The 27446-nt window shown below is 51.7% G+C and overlaps 1 protein-coding gene across 1 annotated transcript; it reads right to left on the reverse strand.

Annotated features, from left to right (window-relative positions):
* Positions 1 to 11: 11 nt before the first annotated feature.
* Positions 12 to 25561, reverse strand: CHRNA2 (cholinergic receptor nicotinic alpha 2 subunit). The gene is made up of 8 exons (XM_050951663.1): positions 25489 to 25561; positions 19976 to 20087; positions 19010 to 19062; positions 18500 to 18651; positions 14990 to 15034; positions 10131 to 10240; positions 7130 to 8192; positions 12 to 2019 (listed from the first exon to the last, which is right to left on the reverse strand). The coding sequence occupies exons 1-8, from the start codon at positions 25559 to 25561 to the stop codon at positions 1894 to 1896; spliced, it is 1734 nt and encodes a 577-aa protein (XP_050807620.1). The 3' UTR covers positions 12 to 1893.
* Positions 25562 to 27446: the final 1885 nt, after the last annotated feature.

Consider the following 27446-nt stretch of genomic DNA (forward strand, 5'->3'; position numbering starts at 1 on the left):
CCTTCCTCTCAAATGGCCCCTTGCAGCTGCAAAAGCTCGTGGGGTGTTAGACACAAGATCAAGGGTATTCTTTATGGGCAGGCATCAAAGGCCCTGGAGCATGAGGATTACTTGAAACTTGAAATGATGTTTGCCTTCCCTCCTGTGTTACCAGGCTTCAGGGGACTGTTTTGAACAGCTCCATGGGAGCACTGACTTGAGCCATGCAGAACTTTAGTTTGACTTTACATACAAGTTGGCTGGCTAGATTGGGGGAACTGGGATGCCCGGGTTCCAGGCTCAGCTCTGATGCTACATGGCTGGGCCGTTAAAGACCGGGGTGTGATCTCAGTGTGATCCTCTGTGATCTCAGTGACTTGCCATGCTCTCTCTGTGCCTCAGTTTCCTCCATTTAGAAAATGGCCAGGAAGCCTGCTGGGTTTGTTCTCAGAACTCATTAACGCCTGCAGTAAGGTCAGTTGAGTATTTTCCATGGAGAAACGCCAAAAGACATTAAAATTGTTCATTTCAGTTGACAATTTTTGCAGGGTTTTTTGATGAAATGGATCAAAATGAAAGATTTTGGGAAGGTTTTAACAGAAAACTTGTTGTTTTTTATTTTTTTCCCCTCCCCTTCCCCCTGGAAAAATGGAGGTGGGAAAGGGGGTGGGGTCCCAAAAAGCAAACAAACAAATTTTTGATGTGAAAACAAAAAAATCTTTGTTGTGATTAGTTTCAGCAATTTTTTTTGACTATTCTCCATACCTCTCCCCCCGAAATGTTTGTTTGCTTTGAAAAGACCCTCCAGGCAGCTCTCACCTGCAAGGGGCATTCCGGGCAGAACAGAGCTGAAAGTGGTGACTAGTTCTGGGGCCAGCGCTGAGCACTGGAGTGAATTTCACCCTAGGTTAGCTGGCCCCGCTGAGGGGGTAGGTGCTGCTTTCCCTTTAGCCTGGAATCTGCTGGCTTTGCGGTGAGGACACAGGCTCAGCCGCCCCAGCGTTGATAGTCCTCCAGTGCCTTCCCACAATTCCCCCTGTGTACCCGGAAGGACAGGCAGGTTCTCTCCCGGCTCCATGGGGAAGAATCGTAGAGCAGCACAAAGACCCATGGGACGTGCCCTCACAAGTCCGAGCCCCACACACACCGCGCAGTGCTAGTGAGGACACAGGCACGGCTTTGCAGTGAGGTTCCTCCCACCTGGGCCAGGCTGACCCGAGTGCCAATACCCAGATTAACTCCTGGGGTGCTTATGCCATGGCTGTCCCCCGGGGATTGACCTGGGGACCTCCCTAGCTAAAAGCATGAGCTGCTAGAGTTAGAACTTCCCAGCTGCAGGCTACAGACGGAGACCTCTAACACACCCTGTCCAGTGGGCTATGTTCACACCTGGGGGATAAATTGGACTGCGTGTGGCTGGGAGGAACAGTATGAAATGAACCTTGTCACCAAACCAACGTGAGCAACATGTTCCCATCTTAGGGGGCGCACCTGCTGCCTTGCTAGGTAGCTACGGGCATGTTAATTTCAAACGCAGAGCCCCCCGGGTGGTTCCGTTCTGATCCGCTTCATTTTAAGCAGTTTCAGTGACTCAAGAAAAAATCTTGTTGAGGTTTCACTGTAGGGTTCTCCTGCCCCAGCTCCCCTACACTGTTCACTTGTTGGTACAAACCCGACGCATGTGAGCATCTACATGGCTGGAGCTGGGCCCAGCTGACATGTGGCTTCGGCACTGGCGCTGCGCTGGTACTAACCGGGACGCGTGGGAGTTCAAAGGGGGTCGCGGCTTGACAATGTTCCTCCAGTGTGGACAAGCCCGAGGGGGCTCCACAGTCAGGGTAGGTTAATTTGTCCCTTCGCCAGCCCTGGGCACAGATCTGGGAGCAAGACCACCTTCCGGGCTGGGCACAGACCCTATATCATCCCAGCCAGGAAGGGAGGGAGGAAGAGGCCGATGGTCCCCAGCAAACAGACGATGATAAACACCCAGAGGAATATCCGGTCTATGACCATAGCAACATACTTCCAGTCCTCCTTCACCTGCAGGCAGACAAGAGTCAGAGTGAGCTGTGGGGCCCGAGAGCAGCACGGGGTCACGGGAGGCCCTGGCAGAGAGGCTCTTGTGTTGTGAGAGAGACATTGGCCACGCAGGTGTAGCCTACGGCCAGCTGGGGAGCTGGGGTGGGCAGGGAAGGGTTCTTCCATCCCATAAGAGGTTTTGACATTTTGACATTTTTCCCCATCTCAAATCACGAAAAAAAGTAAAAAAAAATCTCAAAATCTTTCCGAACTAAAAAACCCCCAAGCAAACTCTAATCTGGTTCAGGTCTATTGAAATATTATATAAGTAGGGTCTGAATGAGCTCTCCCCTGACAGCTAGTGATGAGCCAGGGAAGAGGACTTGGGGAGCCACCTCTGTTTGCATGGGCACACCCATCCTGCCTGGGAGTGCAGCATGGTGGGGCTGCTTGGCCCAAATGATCGCTTTTGGCTAGCGTTGGATCCCCAGTCACTTTGTTATGGGGGCAGGGGCATTAAAGGGTGGTTGTCCTTGTAGTGTGAACCAGGGGCAGCAGAACTGTGTTTGGCAGACCCCGACTGACGGACTCACCCTCAATCAAACCGCACTTGCTAGGCAGGGGGTGGGGACGCCAAAGCCCAGTGAGATGAGCGGGGGCATAGGTATGTGTGCTGAGTGGTGTGGGTCCTGTCCACGGGTCCTAAGCAACATGTGACTTTTTCCCTGTCCATTGCACAGTAATAGAGCTGGTAAAGACTGAACTGAAAATTCTGGTCATAGAATATCAGGGTTGGAAGCGACCTCAGGAGGTATCTAGTCCAACTCCCTGCTCAAAGCAGGACCAGTCCCCAGCTAAATCATCCCAGCCAGGGCTTTGTCAAGCCTGACCTTAAAATCCTCTAAGGAAGGAGATTCCACCACCTCCCTAGGGAACCCATTCCAGTGCTTCACCACTCTCCTAGTGAAATACTGTTTCCTAATATCCAACCTAGACCACCCCGCTGCAACTTGAGACCATTGCTCCTTGTTCTGTCATCTGCTACCACTGAGAACAGCCGAGTTCCATCCTCTTTGGAACCCTCCTTCAGGTAGTTGAAGGCAGCTATCAAATCCCCCCTCACTCTTCTCTTCTGCAGACTAAATAATCCCAGTCTCCTCAGCCTCTCCTCATAAGTCATGTGCTCCAGACCCCTAATTATTTTTGTTGCCCTCCGCTGGACTCTTTCCAATTTTTCCACATCCTTCTTGTTGTGTGGGGCCCAAAACTGGACACAGTACTCCAGATGAGGCCTCACCAATGCCGAGTAGGGGGGAATGATCACATCCTTCGATCTGCTGGCAATGCCCCTACTTATACAGCCCAAAATGCCGTTAGCCTTCTTGGCAACAAGGGCACACTGTTGACTTGTATCCAGCTTCTCGTCCACAGTAACCCCTAGGTCCTTTTCTGCAGAACTGCTGCCTAGCCATTTGGTCCCTAGTCTGTAGCAGTGCATGGGATTCTTCCGTCCTAAGTGCAGGATTTTGCACTTGTCCTTGTTGAACCTCATCAGATTTCTTTTGGCCTAATCCTCTAATTTGTCTAGGTCCCTCTGTATCCTAGCCCTACCCTCCAGCTTATCTATCACCACAGTCAACCTGTGGAACTTCTTGCCTGAGGAGGTTGTGAAGACTAGGACTATAACAGGGTTTAAAAGAGAACTAGATACATTCATGGAGGTTAAGTCCATTAATGGCTATTAGCCAGGATGGGTAAGAAATGGTGTCCCTAGCCTCTGTTTGTCAGAGGGTGGAGATGGATGGCAGGAGAGAGATCACTTGATCATTTACCTTTTAGGTTCACTCTCTCTGGGGCACCTGGTATTGGCCACTGTCAGAAGACAGGATACTGGGCTGGATGGACCTTTGGTCTGACCCAGTATGGCCGTTCTGATGTTCTTATGTTCCCTCCTCCCAGTTTAGAGTCATCTGCAAACTTGCTGAGGGTGCAATCCACCCTATTGTTTGCTAATAGAGCTGAAATCACTGGTAACCAGGCCTAATAATTAGATCTGCTTTGGGATGGTGTCTGTAATGCAAGAAACGGCCCAGTGTACATTAGCAGTGAGGTTCCACTGCTAACAGCTGAGATCATGGAAAGTTGTGTTAAGGGAGGGGACCTCAGGACAGAGGAGCAGGGTGGCTGGCAGAGTGTGAGCCAGGACAGCAGAGTGAGCCAGGGTGGAAGGTGAACTCACACAGATGCACCTCTGAAATCTGGGTCTTCCCTGACCAAGGACAACAACTGTGAGTGGGGTGCGGCGGAGAGAGAAAGGAGGGGCACATTAAAGGAACTTTTGGTGGTAAAACTCACAAATCTGAGGCAAAAGACATGGCCTCACGAATTCGGGGGTGGGTGTTTTGCTCACTGTTTTATGTCTATGAATCCTGCTTGCAGTGTTTTCCCAAGTTAATGTCGGGTGACTTCCCTGCTTTCATTAAAAGTTTCTTTTCTACACTCGGACTCTGTGCTTGTGAGAAGGAAGTATTGCCTCTCAGAGGTGCCCAGGGGTGGGGTGTAATTGTCCCACGTTCCTGGGTGGGGACTCGAGCCAGTTCTGTGTTGTATTGTTGAATGGGAACCCCTAGATATTGAACCTGGCCCTGGTTGCTGCTGACTACAACTGGCAGAAGGGTTCTAATTATTTCAAGTTTTATTCCATTTTTAGTCTAACTTTATTCACAGTTCTAACTAAAAAGTTGTTTGGACTCAAAAGTTCCAGTTTGAAAATGTCAAAGTGGGACCTTGGGACAGGTCTTTTCCCCCAAATGTTCTGAGTTAGAAGCTTTGTCAGCACAGACCCTGTGATGTGAAGTTTCGGTTTTGATGAATTGGTACTCGTGGAGGGCGGGAGAGGAGGATGGCTGGTGAAAAAATTCCCGCTCTCCTTGGAAGCCTTTCAATTTCTGCTGCTGCTACAGGCTATTTGGGCAAGTCACCTCACCTCTCTCCCTGTGCCTTAGTTCCCTGGGGCTAACAATCTCCCCTGCATTGTAGGAGAGCATAAATACCCTGAAGGAAGTAGTGTGAGAACAGAGCAACGAGACTAGACAATACTCCCTTCCTAAGACAGCTGTTCAGGGGCAAATAAAACCGGCTCTGAGGGGGAAACCGAGCCTTACATTGGCCCAGCTGGCTGGAAATGCAGGAGCAAGGACTGAGGCCCCGCAGAACTGGTCTATCCAGGCCACACACCGCTTTAATCCAGCGCTGAGAAGACCCAAGCTAGGGGTGCATGTGTCCCCCTCGCTGCAGAGCTCAGCCTGGGTGTCTGCTAACTCAGAGTCCCCCAGGGCACAGTGCCACCCGAGGAGCGTCAATGGTATTCAAGCCGTGGCCGGCGGCTCTGCTTTGCAGCTGAGTGCAGATGCTTGTCCTGCCCCCTGGTGTTTGGGCCTCAGTGGAGTCCCACCAGTGAAGGCATCACCCACTCATTACTGTGCCGGCCTCTCCCGTCAGCCAGTCGTTGGCCTGGGAATAGTTAATATGTTTTTAGCCCCACCTCTTCGATCCCTGGCAAGGAAACAACCGACCAAGAGGTCACCGAACAGCTGCAGACAACGACTGTAGGGGACCACAGAGCCAGCTGGACAGCTGGGGGCATGGGGATAGCCAGCAGAGCAAGCCCCCTTCATCCTGCCCGAGCAACAGGCCTGCCCCCAGCCCCGGATCCTGGACCCCGCTGGGGCGAGAGGAGGAAAGCCAGTTTCCCCTGCCCATCGCTGCCTGGTCCTCTCCACTGGGACTACTCCCCGGGGCGCCAATGCAGGGGCTGCCTCTCCGCTGGAACTGCTCCCCGGGGCGCCAATGCAGGGGCTGCCTCTCCCCTGGGACTGCTCCCCGGGGCTGTAATGCAGGGGCTGCCTCTCCGCTGGGACTGCTCCCCGGGGCGGCAATGCAGGGGCTGCCTCTCCGCTGGGACTGCTCCCCGGGGCGGCAATGCGGGGGCTGCCTCTCCCCTGGGAGCGCTCCCTGGGGTGGCAATGCAGGGGCTGCCTCTCCCCTGGGACCGCTCCCCGGGGCGGCAATGCAGGGGCTGCCTCTCCGCTGGGACTGCTCCCCGGGGCGGCAATGCAGGGGCTGCCTCTTCCCTGGGACCGCTCCCCGGGGCGGCAATGCAGGGGCTGCCTCTCCCCTGGGACCGCTCCCCGGGGCGGCAATGCAGGGGCTGCCTCTCCGCTGGGACCGCTCCCCGGGGCGGTAATGCAGGGGCTGCCTCTCCGCTGGGACTGCTCCCCGGGGCGGCAATGCAGGGGCTGCCTCTCCGCTGAGACCGCTCCCTGGGGTGGCAATGCAGGGGCTGCTTCTCCCCTGGGACCGCTCCCCGGGGCGGCAATGCAGGGGCTGCCTCTCCGCTGGGACCGCTCCCCGGGGTGGCAATGCAGGGGCTGCCTCTCCCCTGGGACCGCTCCCCGGGGCGGCAATGCAGGGGCTGCCTCTCCCCTGGGACCGCTCCCCGGGGCGGCAATGCAGGGGCTGCCTCTCCGCTGGGACTGCTCCCCGGGGCGGCAATGCAGGGGCTGCCTCTCCCCTGGGACTGCTCCCTGGGGCGGCAATGCAGGGGCTGCCTCTCCCCTGGGACCGCTCCCCGGGGCGGCAATGCAGGGGCTGCCTCTCCGCTGGGACCGCTCCCCGGGGCGGCAATGCAGGGGCTGCCTCTCCGCTGGGACCGCTCCCCGGGGCGGCAATGCAGGGGCTGCCTCTCCCCGGGACTGCTCCCCGGGGTGGCAATGCAGGGGCTGCCTCTCCCCTGGGACTGCTCCCCGGGGCGGCAATGCAGGGGCTGCCTCTCCGCTGGGACTGCTCCCCGGGGCGGTAATGCAGGGGCTGCCTCTCCCCTGGGACTGCTCCCCGGGGCAGCAATGTAGGGGCTGCCTCTCCGCTGGGACTGCTCCCCGGGGCGGCAATGCAGGCGCTGCCTCTCCGCTGGGAGCTAGGCTGACTCCTGCCCACTCACACCAACCAGGCCCCTGAAGAGCCATCAGACGGTGGCGCCTGAAATGGGCCAAACTCCACCCGATGGCAAGAGGTGAAAAAGGCCCAAGGTGCCAGGACCCGGCCCTCCCGAGCCAGCAGGGCGCAGACTCACCGAGAAATCAGCATCCTCAGCCCGCAGGTGGTCTGCGATGTAGTGCACTCCCTCCAAGGCCTTCAGGATCCTGGGGGACAGCAGCAGGCTGGGATCCGACCCCAAGCTGTCCCCTTTGGCAAGCAGGCGCGGTGCCTGGGCCCCCCGCCCCCTGCCCAGGTGGCAGCCACAGCCGAAGTGGTACTGGACGCTGTGTTTATGGGAGCCTGTCTTGAGGGACGCACGTCCGGGGTGCCTCCTCTCCTCTTCCTCCTCCTCCCATGTGTCATCAACGTCTGTTTCCAGCCAGCCCCTGGAGGTGCTGAGCCTGACGCCAGGCAGGTCATACTCCCCGCTCAGCTTCTCCCGGGGGGTTAGCACTGGAGGTCGCCTCATGAAAAGCCAGCGGGGGATGAAGTCCAAGAAGGCGGCACGCACCCAGCGGGGCATCTTGTGGGTGCTGGGCGAGCGGTGGTGGACGTTGAGGGCGAAGACAGTGATGACGATGGAGAGGGTGACGAAGATCATGGTGAAGAGGAGGTACTCGCCGATCAGGGGGATGACCAGCGAGGTGGAAGGGATGATCTCAGTGATAAGCAGCAGGAAGACAGTGAGGGAGAGCAGCACGGAGATGCAGAGGGTGATCTTCTCCCCGCAGTCGGAGGGCAGGTAGAAGACCAGCACGGTCAAGCAGGAGATGAGCAGGCAGGGGATGATGAGGTTGATGGTGTAGAAAAGGGGCAAGCGCCGGATGATGAAGCAGTAGGTGATGTCGGGGTAGATCTCCGTGCAGCAGTCATATTTCTTGGTGTTGTAGGTGCCCACGGCATTGATGATGGCCCATTCCCCGCTCTCCCAGTAGTCTTTCAGGTCCACGTCGCGCTCCATGGTCTCCAGGTCGATCTTGGCCTTGTCGTACGTCCACGAGCCAAACTTCATCTTGCAGTTCTGCTGGTCGAAGGGGAAGAAGGTCACGTCAATGCTGCACGAGCTCTTGTAGATGGCCGGCGGCACCCACTTCACCTTGCCGTTGGAGAAGAGGTGGGCTTTGGTCATGTGCGTCACTGCGAACTCCCCATCGGCGCTGCAGGACAGAGGAGCAGGGGTTAGAGCGGCGAGCGCCTCGGAGAAAGTGAGGGGCAGGGAGGAGGCAAGACCAAATCCACCAGGAACGGTAAAAGAGGAGAAAGGGCTTGTGATTAGCTCGGCTCTGGGACTCAGAAGATCTTGGTTTGAGGTCCTGGCCCTGCTACAGCCCCCCACTCACATGCAAATCACTCCACCCCATGCGGCCAGCCAGTGCCAAGGCACCAGTGTGACGGATAAAGTGAACTCTTTGAACAGGGGTGAATTTCACCCCTAACTCTTCTGGGTCGCAGTGTCCCCATCTGCGAAATGAGGGGATCAGGTCTTTGGGAGGAGCTGAGATGTGTGATGAAGAGGGCCATGTAAGTGCCCAGGTGGGTCAAAACAGACGGGCTCGGTGACCCAGCAGAACCCCGCGGCAGGTGCTCAGATATTGTGGTGATGAGCATGGCTGGATGGACAGATCAGGCAGAAGTCAGTGGGGCTGTCCCAGAGCAGGAGATCGGGCCTGAGTCTGTCTCAAGATGTCTTTGCAGCCGAGCGCAGCAAGGTTCCTGTCTGGATGCCAAGGGAGAACGCTGCGCGTGCGGCACGAAACCCTGCGAACTCATGGCCAGGCCTGGGGCCGATGAAGACCCCGTCTGTCAAGGCAGCTGGTCATGAAATGACGCGGGGCAGGCTTGGAACCCAGGAACCCAGCTCCGACCCAATTCCCCAGGATGCGGTTGCTCCGTGACTGAATCTGTTAATGAGGCTGGACGTTAATTAAAAAGCAGGCCCTTCCCAGGTCAAGAATAACATTTCCTTTAGTGACCGAGAGGCACCAGGAGGTGGCAGCAAGACACAAATTTCAGCCTGAAGCATGAGCAGGAAATGCTGCGGTGAAGCGCAGGGGCCTGCCTGGTGGAAATAGCCTGGGAGACTGGGCTGTATTGCCTAGGGTGACCAGATGTCCCCATAAAATCGGGACTCTTTGTCCTGCACCCCGATCAATGTATGATCAGGACGCCATTTGTCCCGATATTTGGGTAAGGAGGCGAGCAGGAGGGAGACCCTGACCCTGTGGGTGCTCCGGGGCTGGAGCACCCGTGGGGAAAAATAGCTCCCGCCTCCTCGCCTCCTTCTCTCCCCCTCCCCCCAGCACGCCACATCCCCGCTCCTCCCCCCCCAGCGCTTCCTGCTGCCTAACAGCTGTTTGGCGGCGCTTAGTGCGTTCCGGGAGGGAGGAGGAGGAGGAGCGGGGACGTGGCACACTCAGGGGCGGAGGCGGAGAAGGGGCAGGGCAGGGGCAGGGACTTGGGGGAAGAGGTGGAATGGTGGTGGAGCGAGGGCGGGACGAGGCAGGGGGTGGGAGAGCACCTACCCGGCAGAGGGGAAGTCAGCGCCGTAGGGTGAGTGGTGGGCTGGGGAGTGAAGAGGCAAGCGGTGGGTGGGGGGAGGAGGGACGCAGCAAGCCAGCAGCGGGCTAGGGGATGAGCAAGGCCACGGGAGGGGGGCTGAGCGGGAAGGGGGCAGGACCTGGGGCAGAGTGGGGGCAGAGCCTGGGAGAAGCGGGGGGTGGACTGTGGGCAGGGCTGATGGCACCTCAATGTGTCCCGATATTTTAGTGTGGTGATCTGGTCACCCTAGTAATGCATGGGAAGGGGATTTATTGCTCAGGCTGCTGGACACAGACAGACCATGTGGTTCACTCTGGCTCTCTGCTACCATGCACCTGATTCTGTTCCCAGATACACCAGTGTAAACCCATTGACTTCTGATTTCAATTGGTGCAACTGCAAGTGAGATCAGGACCGACGTCTCCGTAAGGCCTGGCCTGCAGGCGGCAGGCCTGGAATGGATGCTGCCAACCATATACTGCCCATGGTGACCCCCTGGGCCCCCCTCCATCCCTAAGGGCTTTGCCTTGCTGTACCTGTGCAGTGGCGCCACCTACTTGTTATACAGCACAATGTCAGGGATCCAGATCATCTCGGAGGGCACCCGGATGGAGGTGACATTATCGAAGTCCGCCGGGTTCCAGCGCAGCTTGTAGTCACTCCACTCCTGGGGGAGGAAAAAGCAAGAAGGGTCTGAGATGGACATGCTGCCCAGCGAGGGCTGGGGATCCAGCCATCAGAGGGAGTGGGGCAACCATTGCTGCAAGGAGATGTACAGCGTCCTCTTGTAACAACTCATCATGGGTCCCCTCGGATGTTTAGTGCCTGAAGCATGGACCCCTCCTACATGAGCTAAAGGGGTCCTGGGTCACTGCTCAGCTTAAAGAGGTTCCTCCTGAGCTGATTTTCTTTTTCAAACACATCTTCATTATTAGTAGGCACTTTGCTGAAGTGCCCATCCCCACGGCATCTGGGCGCTTCTGGGAATTCAGTGCTGGTGAAAGGTCCCAGGCGGCAATCCTGCCGAGTGAAGGTCTCTCTGTATAGGGCAGGTATAGCACAGGCTGAACCACCATCAGCTCCCAATGGACGGTCCCATCAACATGTTTTAAATCCTGCCCTGGCAGAGCCGCTTCAGAGAGCGGGTGCTAAGATACGGGATGTGGACTGGAGGCTGAAAAGGATCCTAATGGGAGCGGGAAAGAATCCGCTGATTGTCCTTCATGTGGGAACGAATGATACGGCTAGATACTCTCTGGAATGTATCAAGGGAGACTATGCCAGACTGGGGAAGACGCTTAAGGAAATCAAGGCTCAGGTGATCTTCAGTGGGATTTTGCCTGTTCCTAGAGAAGGGCAACAAAGATGTGACAAGATTATGGCGATCAACAGATGGCTCAGGCAGTGGTGCTATAAGGAGGGCTTTGGGATGTACGGCCACTGGGAAGCATTCATGGACAGAGGACTGTTCTCTCGGGATGGACTTCACCTGAGCAAGGAGGGAAATAGACTTCTAGGATGGAGGCTGGCCCAACTGATTAAGAGAGCTTTAAACTAGGAATTTGGGGGAGATGGCTGGGAGATGTCCAGGTAATCTCCACACCGGAATTTAACCTTGAGAGGGAAGAAAACAAAGTAAGAGGGGATACAGCCGTGGACAGAAGAATTGGCATAAGGAGGAAGGGTAGTGTAGATACCAGACTAACAGGTGATGCTGGTGGTAGAATGTCTGTGCCTAACCGGGTGAAGAATGTCAGTGAAGCCAAATGGCAAAAATTAAGATGTCTGTACTCAATGATGAGCAGGGGCGGTGCTAGGGGTTTTGCTGCCACAAGCACGGCAGGCAGTCTGCCTCCAGCGGTTTGCCTGTGGAGGGTCTGCTGGTCCCGCAGCTTCAGCGGTCCTCAAAAGCCGTGGGACCAGCGGACCCTCCGCAGGCACGCCTGCGGGAGGTCCACTGAAGCCATGGGGCCAGCGGACCCTCTGCAGGCAAGCCGCCAAAGGCAACCTGTCTGCCGCCCTCGCGGCACCGGCAGAGCGCCCCCCACGGCTTGCTGCCCCAAGCACGCGCTTTGCGTGCTGGGGCCTGGAACCGCCCCTGATGATGAGGTTAACTGTAAAGAAATAAGAAGTGATAGAACGGATAAGACAGAGTCTGTCTGGGCAGAAATCACACTAGGAAAGAAAGCTACTAGAGCCTCCCCTGAGATATGCTTGGGGTGTGCTACAGACCGCCGGGATCTGATTTGGAGATGGAGAGAGACCTCTTTAATGTTTTTAATGAAGTAAACACTAATGGGAATTGTGTGATCATGGGAGACTTTAACTTCCCAGATATAGACTGGAGGACAAGTGCTAGTAGTAATAATAGGGCTCAGACTTTTCTGGATGTGATAGCTGATGGATTTCTTCACCAAGTAGTTGAAGAACCAACAAGAGGGGATGCCACTTTAGATTTGGTTTTGGTGAGTAGTGAGGACCTCATAGAAGAAATGGTTGTAGGGGACAACCTTGGTTCGAGTGATCATGACCTAATTCAGTTCAAACTAGATGGAAGGATAAACAAAAGTAGATCTGGGACTAGGGTTTTTGATTTCAAAAGGGCTAACTTTAATGAATTAAGGAAATTAGTTAGGGAAGTGGATTGGACTGAAGAACTTGGGGGTGTAAATGTGGAGGAGGCCTGGAATTACTTCAAGTCAAAGCTGCAGAAACTATCAGAAGCCTGCATCCCAAGAAAGGGGGAAGAATCACAGGCAGGAGTTGTAGACCAAGCTGGATGAGCAAGCATCTCAGAGAGGTGATTAAGAAAAAGCAGAAAGCCTACAAGGAGTGGAAGATGGGAAGGATTAGCAAGGAAAGCTACCTTATTGAGGTCAGATCATGTAGGGATAAAGTGAGAGAGGCTAAAAGCCATGTAGAGTTGGACCTTGCAAAGGGAATTAAAACCAATAGTAAAAGGTTCTATAGCCATATAAATAAGAAGAAAACAAAGAAAGAAGTGGGACTGTTAAACACTGAGGATGGAATGGAGGTTAAGGATAATCTAGGCATGGCCCAATATCTAAATAAATACTTTGCCTCAGTCTTTAATAAGGCTAATGAGGAGCTTAGGGATAATGGTAGGATGACAAATGGGAATGAGGCTATGGAGGTGGATATTACCACATCCGAGGTAGAGGCCAAACTCGAACAGCTTAATGGGACAAAATCGGAGGGCCCAGATAATCTTCATCCAAGAATATTAAAGGAACTGGCACATGAAATTGCAAGCCCATTAGCAAGAATTTTTAATGAATCAGTAAACTCAGGGGTTGTACCGTACGAGTGGAGAATTGCTAACATAGTTCCTATTTTTAAGAAAGGGAAAAAATGTGATCCGAATATCTATAGGCCTGTTAGTTTGACATCTGTAGTATGTAAGGTCTTGGAAAAAATTTTGAAGGAGAAAATAGTTAAGGACATTGAGGTCAATGGTAATTGGGACAAATTACAACATGGTTTACTAAAGGTAGATCGTGCCAAACCAACCTGATCTCCTTCTTTGAGAAGGTAACAGATTTTTTAGACAAAGGAAACGCAGTGGATCTAATTTACCTCGATTTCAATAAAAGCATTTGACACGGTTCCACATGGGGAATTATTAGTTAAATTGGAAAAGATGGGGATCAATATGAAAATTGAAAGGTGGATAAGGAACTGGTTAAAGGGGGAACTACAACGGGTCGTACTGAAAGGTGAACTGTCAGGCTGGGAGGAGGTTACTAGTGGAGTTCCTCAGGGATGAGTTTTGGGACCAATTTTATTTAACCTTTTTATTACCGACCTTGGCACAAAAAGCGGGAATGTGCTAATAAAGTTTGTGGATGACACAAAGCTGGGAGGTATTGCTAACACAGAGAAGAACCGGGATATCATACAGGACGATCTGGATGACCTTGTAAATTGGAGTAATAGTAATAGGATGAAATTTAATAGTGAAAAGTGCAAGGTCATGCATTTAGGGATTAATAACAAGAATTTTAGTTATAAATTGGGGACACATCAGTTGGAAATAACAGAGGAGAAGAAGGACCTCGGAGTATTGGTAGATCACAGGATGACTATGAGCCGCCAATGTGATATGGCCATTAAAAAAGCTAAGGCAGTTTTAGGATGCATCAGGCGACGTATTTCCAGCAAAGATAAGGAGCTGTTAGTACCGTTGTACAAGGCACTGGTGAGACCTCATCTGGAATACTGTGTGCAGTTCTGGTCTCCCATGTTTAAGAACGATGAATTCAAACTGGAACGGGTTCAGAGAAGGGCTACTAGGGTGATCCAAGGAATGGAAAACCTGCCTAATGAAAGGAGACTCAAAGAGCTTGGCTTGTTTAGCCTAGCCAAAAGAAGGCTGAGGGGGGATATGATTGCTCTTTATAAATATATCAGAGGGATTAATATTAGGGAGGGAGAGGAATTATTTAAACTCAGTACCAATGTGGACACAAGAACAAATGGATATAAACTGGACACTAGGAAGTTTAGACTTGAAATTAGATGAAGGTTTCTAACCATTAGAGGAGTGAAGTTCTGGAACAGCCTTCCAAGGGGAGTAGTGGGGGCAAAAGACATATCTGGCTTTAAGACTAAGCTTGATAAGTTTATGGAAGGGATGGTATGATGAGATAGCTTAATTTTGGCAATTGATCTTTGATTATCAGCAGGTAAGTATGCCCAGTGGTCTGTGATAGGATGTTAGATGGGTTGGGATCTGAGTTACTACAGAGAATTCTTTCCTGAGTGCTGGCTCGTGAGTCTTGCCCACATGCTCAGGGTTTAGCTGATCACCATATTTGGGGTCAGGAAGGAATTTTCCTCCAGGGCAGATTGGCAGAGGTCCTGGAGGTTTTTCGCCTTCCTCTGCAATGTGGGGCACGGGTCACTTGCTGGAGGATTGGTGAGATTGTGTGACCTGCATTGTGCAGGACGTCAGACTAGATGATCATAATGGTCCCTTCTGACCTTAAAGTCTATGAGACCTGTCACTGGGGTCCTTTCAGTGCCCATCCCTGGGGACCTGGGCTGAGACTCACCAACCCAGTTCACAAAATCTGAGCAGCTGTGTGACGGGAACAGCTTCCAGCCACTTCTCACATGGGCTAGATTTCAGCCATGTCTACACAAGTAAAGTCACCATGCACCAGTGCCATGCCCCTGGGGCATCCTATCTTTCAGGTTTCACCCAGATCAGGGAGACGAGGCTGAAATCCAGCATCAAAGGCTCTTCTCATGAAGTTTCTAACCCCAAGAAGTGCAGCTAGACTAGAGCCACCAGGGACTTCTCTGAATCAAACTCCTAAGCCCCGGGGAGTTCCTTGTGACTTGGGAAACCCACCTCCCCTCCCAGCAACCCCAATGGGAAATTATCCCTCACCTGTTTCAACCAGACATTTGTGGTCATCATTTGGTTCTTCTCATCCTGTTAGGGGCATGGTGGGGAGGGGAGAAAGGAGAGAGGAGGAGAGTTTCTTTGATCATAATGAAGAAAACCAGCGTCAGACCTGAAACCAACTTCTTCCACTGGGCCAGTTCAGCACAAGACCCAACTGTTACCTTTCCCACCCTCCTCCAGAGCTCGGGAACTGGTAGGAATGATTCAATGCCACCTATGTAGAAAGGGAGATTTTTTATCTCCTTTAGGTGTGTGGCACCAACTGGCAATGGAGTCCCATTAGTATTTACAGATTATGGGCATTACATAAGAATGGCCCTACTGGGTCAGACCAAAGGTCCATCTAGCTCAGTGTCATGTCTTCCAACAGTGGCCAATGCCAGGTGCCCCAGAGGGAATGAACAGAACAGGGAATCATCAAGTGATCCATCCCCTGTCGCCCATTCCCAGCTTTTGGCAAACAGAGGCCAGGGACACCATCCCTGCCCATCCTGGCTAATAGCCATTGATGGACCTATCCTCCATGAACGTATCTAGTTCTTTTTTGAACCCTGTTATAGTCTTGGCTTTCACAACATCCCCTGGCAAGGAGTTCCACAGGTTGACTGTGTGTTGTGTGAAAAAAATACTTCCTTTTGTTTGTTTTAAACTTGCTGCCTATTAATTCCATCAGGTGACCCCTAGTTCTTGTGTTATGTGAAGTGCTAAATAACACTTCCTTATTCCCTTTCTCCACACCAGTCATGATTTTATAGACTTCTGTCATATCCCCCTTAATCATCTCTTTTCCTAGCTGAAAAGTCCCAGTTTTTTCAATCTCTCCTTATATGGAAGTGTTTCATACCCCTAATCATTTTTGTTGCCCTTCTCTGCACCTTTTCCAGTTCTAATATATCTTTTGAGATGGAGGAGCCAGGTCTGCACGCAGTATTCAAGATGTGGGCATACTGTGGATTTATGTAGTGGGATTATGATACTTTCTGTTTTATTATCTGTTCCTTTACTAATGGTTCCTAACACTGTTCGCTTTTTTGACTGCTGCTGCACATTGAGAGTTTGTTTTCAGAGAATTATCTACAATGACACCAAGATCTTTCCTGAGTGGTAACAGCTCATTTAGACCCCAGCATTTTGTGTTCATAGTTGGGGTTCTGCTTTCTAAATCCATTACTGTGCATTTGTCAACATTGCATTTCATTTGCTATTTTGTTGCTCAGTCACCTAGTCATGGGAGATCCCTCTGAAACTTGTTGCAATCAGCTTTGGATTTAACTAGCTTGAGTAATTTTGCATCGTCTGCAAATGTTGCCATCTCATTATTTACCCCTTTTTCCAGGGGTAACAGTGCTTAAATATCACGGTGATTAATGTGGGATGGGTTAATTTATAGATAGGTAGTGGAAAGGCTATTTGAGAGACTTCCTAGTGGAAGTGAATAGAGCTAACTGAGAGGCGCTCAAATGCTTCAGTGAAAAAAGGGAACAGCTTCCAGATGAAGCGACTAGCTCCTCGCCAGGCTGAGGATACTGGTGTTGTGGATACAAACCTGAGCTCCTGACCCCTTGTGGTTCTTGGAAAGATTCCGTGGCGCTTGATGGAAAAGGAATGACCTTAGCCCCAGAATGCGGGAATCCCCCTGCACTGTCAGTTTCACATCAGTTACCACTGGTTTCAGAGGAATCATCCTGGTGTGCAGAATTTGGCCCAGTTATACTAACAGTAATTTCTTTCCCCGTGTCACTAGCCACCCCTGAGATGATCATGGCTCGAAGGGCTTTACAAAGCAAACATACTTTGTTTTCACTCTTCCGGCTGTTCGGTTTTGACTGCTGTTTCTTTGGAGTCACTTCAGAGCAACAGAAAGCCCGTTATATGGAAGTTGAAGCCAGACAAACTCAGTGACAATTTTTAATGAACCACTGGAGCAATTTGGCACAGGCTGGGAGGGACGGGGGGGGGAGGAGGTTGGTGGGAATTCTCCATCCCTGGCCATTTTAAAATCAAGACTGGATGTTTTTCTAGTTCAATCAATGAATTCAGGGACTTCTTCTGGTCTGTGCTCTGCTGGAGGGCGGACAAGATGATCACAGTGGTCCTTTTGGCCTTAAACATCTATTAAGCTGAATCACTTTCTGCTGCACCTCTGGGGTGGAGTGCAACAGCTATTTAACAGCCAACAGCAACACCGGACAACAGTTTAGGACAGGAAGTAAAGAAGAATACTGCCACCAGCTGGAATCGCAGGGGCAGTTTAGTTAAGTGGAAGATAATGATCCAAATTGGAATTTGGCCAGAGCACGGGGGCTAACAACCTGCCGGCTCCCATCCTGTGAACACTTCATCAGCCGTAATGAGCCATGGTTGGCATGATGTGGCTGAGGACTGAGATCTTGTCTGGAAGACGGGATACTAAATAAAACCCATCCCAATGCATTTTCTCTCTGTCCCTGTGTTTTCTTGACACTCCTTTTATAGACAAGAGGCCCCTTTATAGTAAGTGCCGTTACATTTAAAGTACTTCATGGCGGCCTGGCTCCTATTTCATCTTGTGTCAGCCAACGCTGACTGGCTGTGCTAAACGTCCCTGGCTGAGCTCATTTATCTTCGCATCCAGAAAGCGAGAGAGAGAAATTACGTGCTGAGCGGACCAGAGGAATTGTTGCAGTGAACAGATCAATGGTTCCTCTAGTTCAATTTTGTGTCTCCAGCTATGGCCAATTCTACAGACTTTATTATTACTAAATATTGGGTCTTGAGAAGCACCAAGAGGCCTGGGGCCCATTGTGCTGGGTCCTTCCTGGATAACGTGTGACAGGCAGTCTCTGCCTCTAAGGATACGTCCATGCAGCCAGTGAGTATCAAAGCCCAGGGTGACAGAGTGGGGCCCACAGGACAGTGTTAAAAATAGCTGTGTGGGCATGTGGCTCAGGCTGGAGCTTGAGCCCTGAAGCCCACCCCCATCCTAGGCCCAGAGCCTGAGCTCCAGCCCGAGCCTGAATGTCTCCCCAGCTCCTTTCAGCACCGGAGTGTGAGCCTGAATCTGTTAAACCTGGCTTGAGACTTGCCCCCGCGGGCTGCCGCTCGCTGTGTAGATGCACCCAAAGCATTTGCACCCTACATAGCCAAGGCAGACAAAGGAAGTGTCATTGTTCCCATTCTACAACTGGGGAAGTGAGGCACAAAGTGCCACAGTGAGTCTATGGCAGAGCAAGGAAAAGGAGCCAGTGCTCCTGAACTGCAGTTCAGTGCCATAATTCCAAGGATAAGAGGATAAAAGCTTTTACAGCCCTTAAATGTGCAATATATTACCCGGGCGGAGGGAGTTCCTTCCTGACCCCAGCTGGTGATGCACATGTGACCTGAAGCATGAGGGCTGATGCAGCCCTTTCTATGCTTAAGTTGCCCGCTGTAACCCCAGGTGCTAGTATAAATGTCCCACTCTCCTGTGGAGGGTTTTAGAAGCAGAATTAGAGTCCGGCTTCGCACACATACCACGTCAATCAGCTGAGCGATGGACAGCCCAAATCTGACGATGACGACGTCGGAGATGTTGGGGACTGGCCGGGACCACCGGTTGTAGCTGGTGAACAGGTACCTGAAGAGGCGCTCCTCGGCGTGGGTGTGAGTCCGGTCCTGGATGGCCACTGAACCAATGGGAGACAGAAAAAGCCATACGGATTGCTTTTGGCCTGGGTACTTCAGCACTTCCTCTAATGCTGGGTTAATACAGAGAGATTGTCTGGGCCAAAGGTGTTTAATATGAGCCTATCACTGTCCACCATTAAACGAGGTTCAGGGTGTGGTATGCAGAGACCTCAGCCTGCTTAGCTCCATGGCAAACACACCATTAAACATCCTTTTAACCTTGTAGTAATGAGATAGAAAAGAATCAAAACAGAGTTAAAGCATTTGGAATGTAAAGTATTAAATAAGGTTTTCATTTTAACCACATTCCTTGTCCCCTTTTGCTGGAGAGCGATTTTAGAAGGACCCCTTCCCCACCCCCCAGTCCAACAGTCTCGTAGCAGATGTCACAGGTGGCAATAATGGTCCTTCTGGGGAACAGAGAAGAAGTTAGGTGAGGCTGGCTGGCACAGCTGTTATTGCTGGTGTTAATGTCCAATCCGATTTCCTAGAAGGCAAAACAAGATGAACGGACACAAGCGAGGAAAGAAAGGAGCAGCAAAGATAGAAAATGCAGCTTTATAGACTCATCGATTCATAGACTTTAAGGCCTGAAGGGACCATCATAATCATCTAGTCTGACTTCCAGCACCATCGCAGGCCACAGAGCCTCACCCACCCACTCCTGTAACAGACCCTGTTACCTCTGGCTGAGTCACTGAAATCCTCAAATCATGATTTAAAGTCTTCGAGGACCTGAGCCTGAGTGAGTTGCTCAAGGTCACACAGAGTCTGTGGCAGACGAGGGGACCGAATCTAGGGCTCTAACCACTGGGTTCCCCTTCCTTCCCCCACCAGACCTTCTCTTCGCTCCCTGTCTGTCTGCAGAGAGCCCAGAACTTTCCCCGGAGAGGCTTTGTGCAGTCAGCCCCCAGTCGCCGCTCGCATTCCCTTCACACCACAGCCGCTAATAAGAGCTGGCACGTCCCTTCCCGGCCTTTGCGCCCGCGTAGCTCCCAGCCATGCCTATTTGCTTTCATCCTCTCTGATGGGCAGGGGCCCGTGGGAATAACATGACGGCACGTCACCACAATCGGATCCGGCTGCATGAGTGAGGAGCAGGGGCAGCTCCCCGCCATCCTTGCTTAGATCAGTGTCAGGGAGCTGGGGCATTGCAGAAGCACTGGGTGTAGCCTGTGTGTGAAGGAGTGTCTGCCCATCCCTCCGTCTGTCCATCCCACTGCTCTTTTCAGAGTGACATTCACCCCTGGGCCCAGGAACGAGACATCACTTGAGTCCTGTTGAACACACAGGGTGACATACAGGGCACTGGCAGGGGGTTACCCCATTCTGGCCAGACGCTGGGAGAGTTTCTCACTTTGCACCAGCACCATGGAAGGACCCTTCTCAGGGAGACTCGGGGAGTGCAGGCGCCGTCCCGTCCTCACCATCTTTGCTGAGATTGCAACCAGGGGAGTCAGTGACGTCCAGCTGGGGTGATGGCTTTAGTTACCGAGCACCCCGATGCTGGACAGAGTCACCCCCAACTCCATGCCCCCTGAGGTCACCGGCGGTTCCAAGGTTCAGTCATTGCTGCCTTCAGAGCACGTGGAGGTGGCAGGTTCCTTGCTTCTCTCTTGGCACCAGGGTGGACGTGGCCTTGCGGTTGTGAAGGTCAGTCAGGTTTTGCTTTTTAAAGAGCCATGAATCTTGGAGACAACTGCATAGAGGCTCACATTGGTTATACGCAGTCACGCAAGTCAGTCAGCGACGCTGATCATTCCTGTCTATACAGGAGCACACTGAGCGGGGATTGTGGGATTTGAGGGATGGGAGAAAACCAGGTATGTGTTGCCCAGTGGCTAAGGGCATTGGGAGACCTGGGAGCCAGGGTCTAATCCCAGTTCTGCCTTTCACTTAGGGTGACCAGACTGCAAGTGTGAAAAATCGGGATGGGGGTGGGAGGTAATAGGACCCCATATAAAAAAAAGCCCCAAATATCGAGACTGTTCCTATAAAATCAGGACATCTAGTCACCCTATATTCACTCACTATAGGCCCTTTTGCCTTCCGGTGCCTTTGTTTCTCCATCAGCCTGCTGCATTGGGCTGGGGTTGAGGGACATTGGCAGGGCTGGGGAGGTGGGAAGCTTGCATTGCTCTATGTCTTCAGTCCAGCCCCTTTCCCACCTTCAATTTCACAAACCACCTGCAGCATCCTGCTTTTGTGTGGCATTGTTCAGGTGTCCCAAACAGCGCAGCTCCATAAACAGCAGAACAGATCAGTACCTGCGCTGCCATGCCATGAAACGTGTGTGTGTGTGTGTGTGTGTAGGGGGGAAATGGAAGGAATGTTTTGCACAATTATTTCTAGCCAGCTACAACATAACGGCTGAAATTCCAGAGGGTGGAGACCCTCTGCTCCAGTTAAAATGCAGCTTTGATCTGAAAAGTGGCCGGGGAATGGCCCTGTCTCACTCAGCAGATCTGCCCCATGTATGTCAGGCAGGGCCGGCTCTAGCAATTTCGCCGCCCCAAGCACAGCGGCACGCCTGCGGGAGCTCCACCGGAGCCGCCTGCCACCCTCCTGGCAACTTGCAAAGTGCCCCCCGCGGCATGCCGCCCCAAGCACGCGCTTGGCGTGCTGTAGCCTGGAGCCAGCCCTGGTATCAGAGTCAGAGCTGCCGCATAGCGTGATCAGCATATGTTTTACCCCAGTTTGCCCTGCCGGAGGCAACCCAGCTGGGGGACAATCAGTTGGAATCTTTGTCTCTTTTATGCACCATCAGTAGAGTTGCCTACTGCATTGCAAACAGTGCGTGCAAACCCATGGCAAAGTACTGCACATAGAAAACATAATCCCAGCTCTACAGATACAGTGATGGGGGCTAAATTAGCTGTTACCACTCCAGAAAGAGATCTTGGAGTCACTGTGGCTAGTTCTCTGAAAACATCCACTCAATGTGCAGCAGCAGTCACAAAAGCTAACAGAATGTTGGGAATCATTAAGAAAGAATAGATAATAAGACAGAAAATATCATATTGCCTCTATATAAACCCAGGGTGCCCCCACATCTTGAATACTGTGTGCAGATGTGGTCTCCCCATCTCAAAAAAGATCTATTGGAAAAGGTACAGAAAATGGCAACAAAAATGATTAGGGGTATGGAACAGCTTCTGTATGAGGAGAGATTAGTAAAACTGGGACTTAGCTTGGAAAAGAGGCGACTAAGCGGGGATATGATTGAGGTCTATAAAATCATGACTGGTGGAGAAAGGGAATAAGGAAGTGTTATTTACTCCTTCTCATAACACAAGAACTAGGGGTCACCACATGAAATGAATAGGCAGCAGGTCGAAATGAAACAAAAGGCAGTATTTCTTCACACAATACACAGTCAACCCAGGGAACTCTTTGCCAGAAGATGTTGTGAAGGCCAAGACTATAAGAGGGTTCAAAAAAGAACTAGATACATTCAAAGAGGGTAGGTCAATCAATGGCTATTAGCCAGGATGAGCAGGGATGCAAAATCATACTCTGAAATGTCCCTAGCCTCTGTCTGCCAGAGGCTGGGAATGGGCAGCAGGGAATGGATCACTCGATAACTTCCCTGTTCTGTTCATTCCCTCTGGGGCACCTGGCATTGGCCACTGTCGGTAGACAGGATACCGGGCTGGATGGACCTTTGGTCTGACCCAGTCTGGCTGTTCTTATGTTCTTATAGAGGCAGCATGGGGGTTAGCCTGGCCTTGTCTTTCCTGCCCACTCTTGCTGATGAGACGCAAGCAGGAAAACACCCAGCATGGTGCTTGGATGCTGGGGTGAGTTTGTAGGGCCGGCAGTTGGAAGAAATGGCCCTCTCCTCCCATGGCATGGGGCAGAACCCCTATTCTAGCACAGAGGATGGGCCAATGGCCTCCATGTGGTTGTGCATACGATGTACAGCTGCAGCACAAGCACTGGGGGGTCAGGGGGAGGGCAGTTTGGGTTTCACTCCTTTCCCCCTCCCCACCCCGAAGTCCCTCTGTCTTTGTGCAGGGGAGCACGTGCATTTAGCGGAGAGCAGATGTAGGGCATGTGTGCTTTGCCTCTTCCCTCCTGTTCTCATCGCACAGCTCATAGGAGCTTTGTGCCTAAATCAAAGATGATCCTGTTCCCCCGGGGCACCAGCCTGATGCGGTGAGTGTGGAGAACATCCTTTCATCTGACTGAGAGAACTGATGCTGAGTGACCCTGCCTCCACAGAATGAGTCTGAATCATTTATCACCAACTCTCTCTGGGCCCAACCTGGTCTCGCTCGTGGTGGAGGCTAGCAAGAGTAACATGACTGAACTCGATGGGGCGCCACTGACGTCAGTGAGAAGAGAATCAGGTTTTCAGAGCGCACAGCTGCCTAACAGCAGCCTACAGCTTTCTCCGCTCTCACTGTTAGCAATATTCCAGTAGCACCTGGGATCTCTAATCAAGATTGGGGCCTTGTTTCGCTGGGCGCTGGTTAGACATATGGCGAGAGAGAGTTCCTGCCCCAGAGGGCTTGCAATCTAAATAGGTAAGACAAAGGAAGTATCATTATCCCCTTTTTTATATCGAGGGAAACTGAGGCACAGAGAGATTGAGGTGACATGGGTGTCTGCTGCAGAGCCAGGGATTGGCTCCTGACTGTAATCACAAGACTAGCATTGGTCTCCGAGGGGCATCTCCAAAGGAAACCTGGTTGCTGTAGATGTGATGCTGACAATTCAGAAGGTGGCACTTGCCAGTCCAGGTTAAAAGTGAGCTGATTAGCCCCCGATGGGAGGTGAGGCAAGAATTGTCTCTTTGAGAAGAGCTATCGCATTTCTGGTCCTGGCTTTGGCTGGCCACCAAAGATCACACATGGCTTTCAAGAATCAGCAAGTTGCGCAGTGTCGGCTCCTACTGAAATCAATAGCCTGATTGCTTCGTTCTCCTCTCAGCCCTGCAGGAGCCAGCCCCGCTACAGGAGAAAGAGATGCTCTGTTCCTCCTTGTGCAGCATCAACATGACGGAAACTCATCAGTAAGTGCTGCAAAGCCATTGATGGCGAATGGATTTACACAGCCGTCACTGAGGGCCAAATGTGAAGGTAATGGAGATATCACAAGTGTCACCGTGGGCAGAATTTTCCCTGCAGAATCTTTATTGCTAGTGATGCTGCATGAGAGGGACAAGACCCAGCTTCACTCTCAGATCCCTGGGAGAGTTTGGAGGGTCTGACGTTTTACATGCAAACAGAGCATATGTGATATGGAAATGGCTGAGAGACAATGACCATGAAGCCCCACAGTGCCATTTGTGGAGCCATGGCTGGAAACCTTCCTGCCGTTTCCGTTGCCTTCTGAATTATTTCTTGTTCTAACTGTTGGGAGCATTACTGCTTGCTGGTAAACAGCTGCTGCATCCCACTCTAGAGCTGGCTGCATTTCACCAGTGGGTGAAATGATACCCCTGACCACAGCTTATTCTTTGCAAAGTTTGGTAGAAATGTCGGGCTGGAAGAGACCTCGAGAAATCAAGTCCAGCCCCATGCACTGAGGTAGGACCAAGTAAACGTAGATCATCCATAACAGGGGTTTGTTTAAGCCATTCTTTAAAACCCCTAGTGATGGAGATTCCACAACTTAGAAGCCTGTTCCAGAGCTTAACTCCCCTGAGAGCTAGAGAGTTTTTCCTAATATCTAACCTAACTCTCCCTTGCTGCAGATTAAGCCCATTCCTTCTTGTCCTGCCTTCCATAGCCATGGAGAACAACTGATCACCTCCTCTTTATAATGGCCCTTAACATATTTGAAGACCGTCATCAGGTCCCCCGTCAGTCTTCTTTCCTCCAGACTAAACATGTCCAGTTTCTTTAACCGTTCCTCATCAATCAAGTTTTTGAAACCTTTGATCAGTTTTGTTCTCTCCTCTGGACTCTCTCCAATTTGTCCACATCTTTGCTAGAGTGCGACACAAGACTCCAGCAGAGGCCTCCCCAGTGCTCAGTAGAGCAGGACAATTGTCTCCCCTAGGACACTTTTGTTAATTACACCCCTGAATGATATTAGCCGTTTTTGCAGCTGCATCACATTTTTGGCTCTCATCCAATTTGTGACCCCCAGATCCTTCTCAGCAGTCCGACCCCCAGCCTGTTATTCCCCAGTTTGTAGCTGTGCATTTGATGTTTTCTGTTGAAGTTTAGCACCTGTCTTTATTGAATTTCATCTGCTTGACTTCAGACCAATTCTTCAATTTGTCAAGGTTGTTTTGAATTCTAATCCTGTCCCCCAAGGTCCTTGCAACCCCTCCCAGCTCGGTGTCTCTGCAAATGTTATAAACATATCTCCACTCTGTCATCCAAGTTGTTAATGAAACTATTGAGTAGTACCAGACCTAGGATTGGCCCCAGTTGGACTCCACTAGATACTCCCTCCCACTTTGATATCAAATGGTTTGACCGTTTGCAAAACTGCTTTGGGCTCCTTCAGGACCATCCTAGTATGGTGTGGCTCTCTGGCCCCCACAGTGGCTGCTACATGGGACATCCTACTACAGCTGTTAGCTGAAGGAGTTACCCCTTGAACTCAAGGGAAAGACACTCACGCTTTTATTACTAAAGGTCTTGAGTTCAAATGCTGCTGAGAACCGAACGGGAAAGGTTGCTATATGTAGCATTTAAACAGTAGCTTTTAATTTTCAAAGCATTTTTCAGATGGGGAAATAAGCTCATAGAAGTCAAACAGCCTGGTCAAGGCCCCAGGGGGCAGCGCCGGGATTAGAACACAGGAGTTCCTGGTTCCCAGTCCTGTGTCCTACCACTGGCCTTTGTCAAAGCTCATTATTCACAGCAGTCCCTTACCTGATCGGAGCAGGATGAAGCACCACACGACCATGTTCCTAAGAGGTGGGAATCTGCTGGCGAATCGATCCATGTTGCGGGAGGCCAGCACCGCCGCTTCCCACCCTGTCCCCTTACACTGATCCTCCCACAGGCAGCAATCCCCAGCACTGCAGCTTTCATTTGAAAAGTCTTCACCGGGGGCAAAAGAGAGTGGAGTGTGAAGCTAGGTGGACGGTGGCAGTGGATGCAGCTTAGCAGAGCCCTTCCGCTGGGGAGGGGAGGTCCCCTGAGTGTTAACAAGTGGCTCTCTGGTGTCCTTTAGGAAGGAGGTGGTGAGCTGCCGCGGTGGGGGCAGGCAGAGCAGCAGGGAGAGCTGAGGGGCTGGCTGGAACGTGCCTGCTACTCATATGGTTTCCAGTTCCTCTGCATGCTGCGCCCAGGTCTGATTTTTAACCCGCGCTGATCCCAGGGGCTAGTCCACGTGGTGGGGTGAGCTGCATTCCTTCAGGTGTGTTGCATTCAGGCCACCTTGTTCCTAGAAAGCCAGAACGAGAGGGCACTGCTGTTAGTCACCTGTTCAGAGGGACCCGATGGGGCTTAACCTAGAGCGGGCCCTGGAGACCTTGGTTTTCAGCCAGGTGTTCAGTGGTTTGATCACTGAAGTCAATGGGGTGGTGCTGGAGTTACATTAACTGCAGAGCCGTCCCCGAGGAGTCTACATTGATTTACCCTTGATGCAACGCGGGCCCCTTATAGCTAAAGAGCAGCAGCATTTCCAGTGCTTTGGGGATCGTACACCTAGAGTTTGGCTCAGATTTGTGGCAGAGGGGCTCGAGCGCTGCTGCCGAGAGCATGAACTTCCCAAGGGCCCCATTGCTGCTGGAGGGCTCCTGAGATCTGCTGGGCTTCCCCAAGCCCTCGTGCTACATTAGGGGTGTAAAGAGAGCAACGCAGGAAGGGGTTCAAAGGGTTTTACAGCAGCTACTGTACAGCGCAGGCACTTAGCAAAGCTATTGGGGTTCCCATGGTGAGGCAGGTCCATGGACAAAAAACCAGCCTACTACTGAACCGTCGAATGAAGCTAACCTTGAGCTCACAGAGTCGGGGATTGCCCTTGGGGAGAGGGAATTCTACATTGATTAATGCAAAGCACATTGGAACACATAATCCCAACGCTACAGATAAAATGATGGGGTCTAAATCAGCTGTTACCACTGCAGAAAGAGACCTTGGAGTCCTTGTGGCTAGTGCTCTGAAAACATCCACTCAATGTGCAGCGGCTTTCAAAAAAGCAAACAGCATGTTGGGAATCATTAGGAAAAGGATAGATAAGAAGACAGAAAATATCATATTGCAGCTATATAAATCCATGGTAAGCCCACATCTTGAATACTGCGTGCAGAGCTGGTTGCCCCATCTCAAATACATATAGATATATCCAGGAATTAGAAAAGGTTCAGAAAAGGGCAACTAATATGATTCAGGGTATGGAATAGCTTCCATATGAAGAGAGATTAAAAAGACTGGAACTTTTCAGCTTGGAGACGAGACGACTAAGGGGGGATATGATCGAGGTGTATAGAATCTTGACTGGTCTGGAGAAAGGGAATTAGGATGTGTTATTTACCCCTTCATATAACACAAGAACCAGGGGTCACCAAATGAAATGAATAGGCAGCAGGTTGAAAACAAACAAAAGGCAGTATTTGTTCACACAATGCACAGTCGAGCTGTGGAACTCTTTGCCAGGGGAAGTTGTGAAGGCCAAGACCATAACAGGGTTCAAAAAAGAACTCGATAAGTTCATGGAGGATGGGTCCTTCAATGGCTATTAGCCAGGATGGGCAGGGATGACGCACCATGCTCTCAGTGTCCCCAGCCTGTGCTTGCCAGAAGCTGGGAGTGGACGACAGGGGACGGATCATTTGATAATTGCCCTGTTCCGTTCATTCCCTCTGAAGCACCTGGCATTGGCC

The sequence above is a fragment of the Gopherus flavomarginatus genome, chromosome 4, assembly GCF_025201925.1.
Source record: "Gopherus flavomarginatus isolate rGopFla2 chromosome 4, rGopFla2.mat.asm, whole genome shotgun sequence".
NCBI classification, from domain to species: Eukaryota; Metazoa; Chordata; order Testudines; family Testudinidae; genus Gopherus; species Gopherus flavomarginatus.

Coding starts and splice junctions, on each gene's coding strand:
- CHRNA2 (XM_050951663.1), bottom strand. CDS start 25,561: ATGGATCGATTCGCCAGCAGATTCCCACCTCTTAGGAACATGGTCGTG. Junction 20,088..25,488: donor CTTCATCCTGCTCCGATCAG/GTAAGGGACTGC, acceptor TTGCAATCTCAG/CAAAGATGGTGAGGACGGGA. Junction 8,193..10,130: donor GACATTGTGCTGTATAACAA/GTAGGTGGCGCC, acceptor TCTGTCCTGCAG/CGCCGATGGGGAGTTCGCAG.